This window comes from Pteropus alecto, unplaced genomic scaffold, assembly GCF_000325575.1.
Source record: "Pteropus alecto unplaced genomic scaffold, ASM32557v1 scaffold67, whole genome shotgun sequence".
Classification (NCBI taxonomy): domain Eukaryota; kingdom Metazoa; phylum Chordata; class Mammalia; order Chiroptera; family Pteropodidae; genus Pteropus; species Pteropus alecto.
The window spans coordinates 8,477,029-8,479,388 of record NW_006441061.1 but is presented as its reverse complement, the minus strand read 5'-3'; the positions used below and the strand labels follow the sequence as shown (position 1 = coordinate 8,479,388).

The window sequence follows — 2,360 nt, the reverse complement described above, 5'->3', positions numbered from 1 at the left end:
CGTGCGGGCGCCTGCGTGTGCACGTGCACGCCCGCGCCCGAGGTGCGCCCTCAGCCGAACCCCACGAATGACTGAGCTGGTCCCCAGGGAGCTCGCCCAGGGCCCTTCCACAGGGCCGGCCCACCCCCTTCCACGCCCCAAATGTGATGCCTAAGAGACTCACGTATCTGAAGTAAAAGGACAGGGGGACAGTCAGGGCAGGTGAGGCCAGGGGCCTGAGAAGCCCAGGGTGAGGCCGGCCCACAGCCGCCCCACGCCCCGGGCCACCCCCAGGCCTCGCCATCTCCGGAGCTTTCAAAGGGGCCCGAGAAGGAGAGTTTGGTACGTCTGGGCCCGTTTGCTCGAAAAGATGGAGCGGGAGAGGAAGGAAGGGGAGACCCAGCGAGGAAGGAGGAAGGGGAGGGGAGGCGAGGAGGGAGCGCAAGGCAGGGGCGCCGACACCCTGACCGCGGCGTGTGGACACGGCGCGGGGCCCAGGCGGGGCCGTGGGGCCTTCGCTCTGCCGCGGACCTGGCACGCGGGCAGACCTGTTATCGTGCCCCGAAGCCATCCCCATAATTAAGAAGCCAGGGGAGGAAGGAGGAAGCAGCGAGCCGAGGGCCTGGCCCTGCTGGAGCCCGCAGGACCCCCGGGGCCAGGACCCCCAGCTCAGGAAGGAAGTGCTGGCTTTGGGGCCCTGAGACGGGGAAGGGGCGGGGAGGGGGCTCCAGGAGCTTACCATTTTCCCATGAGACTAGGAAGCATGAGGGGAGGGAGGAAAAGGGGAGACGAGGTCACTACGAGGCCCGGCCCGGCCCTGCGGTGGGCTCTGCAGCCCGGGACACGGACCACACCCCCAGTGCCCGGGACGGGGCAGCCAGGGGGCTTCCCTCCCAGAGGGGAAGGTGCTGGGGGCTGGGACTCGAGGGGGTGCGTCGTTAGCCCAGAGCCTAAAGAGAGGCCTCAGGTCAGCACCTCAGGGTCCCTGGGAGCTGGTTTAGGACCTCAGCGTTAGGGGGGTCACCCCCATAGCTCCTCCAGGTGGTACCTGCATTCTATACCGTACGCTCTAAAGTCGAGCTGAGATTGTTAGCACATTGGCTCGTGGCCCACACATCTAGCCCAGGCTGCACACAGTAGGTGCTCAAGCTCTGGGTGCAGAAGCTTCTGTGGAAGCAGGACTAAACCGGACCCAGTGGCAATCTCACCCTGGAGGCACGGCCCCACCCCCCACAGCCACGGCCTCACCCCCCAGCCATGACCCCAGCCCCTAGTCATGGCCCCGCCCCCGCAGCCACGAGCCCACCCCCCAGCCATGGCCATACTCCTGGCAGCCATAACACAGTGGCTGGACGGCTGAGTCTGTCAAGCCACAGCAAGGCCCACCCGGAGCCCTCCTTCAAAGGGAGCAGGGTGGGGAGGTACAGGAAAGCCTGCTTGCTGCAGGGGACGATGTGGGCTGGAGTCAGGCAGCCAAGGACTGAGGCCTGGCTGCCACACGAGGCCCTGGGCCGGGCCCCTCTGCTCAGTGTCCTCTCTGGGGCGCTGTGACCCTATCGTGCCCAGTCCCAGGAAAGATTCAAAGATGAAAGGCCGGGGGAAGTACTGGGTGAGCACAGAGCAGGCATGCCTTCTGCAGAAGTCACAGCGACGGGAGGATGACAGGAAAGTCCAGGCCACATTCCAGCTCCTCCCTCAGCTGGAATGGAGATCGCTGCCTGCCCCACCTGCCGAGGCCCTGCCCTCACTGCGGAAAGCCCGGGCGCACCTTCTTGATGTCCTTGTTGTTCATGGGGTCATCGGTCATCTTGTGGCACAGCAGCTCTATGACCTCCTTCAGCTCGTAGCTGTAGCCCCTCCTTTTGCAGACGATGACCACCTTGTCAAACAGGAACAAGTACCTGGCCCGACAGCGCGGCCAGGGGCCCGTCAGCGCGGCCAGCACGCTGCGCTTGTAACACGGGCTGGCTGCAAGCCCCGCTCTCTGCTGGCCCCACTGCCAACGCGGACCCGCAGCACGACACCTCCCGGAAGCCCTCCTTGGCCTCCTGCCCCCATGGCCTGAGGTGCATCTGGGCTCCTCCGACCCCAAGCTCCATCCCCCACTAGGCTGTGAGCCCCATGGAGGCCAGGCATCTGCTGTGACCTCAGCACGGCCCCGGGCCTCGCATGCAGTAGGTGCGCACGGAGAACTGAATGACAGCGGCCGTGCCAGCTCAGCTGCAGCCACCCGTCGCCAGCCCGGGCACTCCCCTGGCCATTTGGCAAAGAGCTCACACGGCCGCTCTGCCCGTCCAGCTCTGGGGAGCCCGTGAGCTCGCCAGCTGAGGCCTCTGGCTGCCCCCCAGCCCAGCCCAATGCCGGCCGCGGGGGGCCGCCCC

General features: G+C 66.6%; 1 protein-coding gene across 1 annotated transcript in view; it reads right to left on the bottom strand.

The window, feature by feature from the left end:
• The window catches only part of VAV2 (vav guanine nucleotide exchange factor 2), a 135,923-nt gene that overhangs the window by 14,984 nt on the left and 118,579 nt on the right, over positions 1-2,360 (bottom strand). The window contains exons 14-15 of the mRNA XM_025051251.1: positions 1,728-1,880; positions 1,046-1,146 (exon numbers count right to left, since the gene is read on the bottom strand). Coding sequence (XP_024907019.1) covers positions 1,046-1,146; positions 1,728-1,880 — 254 coding nt within the window. The remainder of the gene's footprint in view (positions 1-1,045; positions 1,147-1,727; positions 1,881-2,360) is intronic.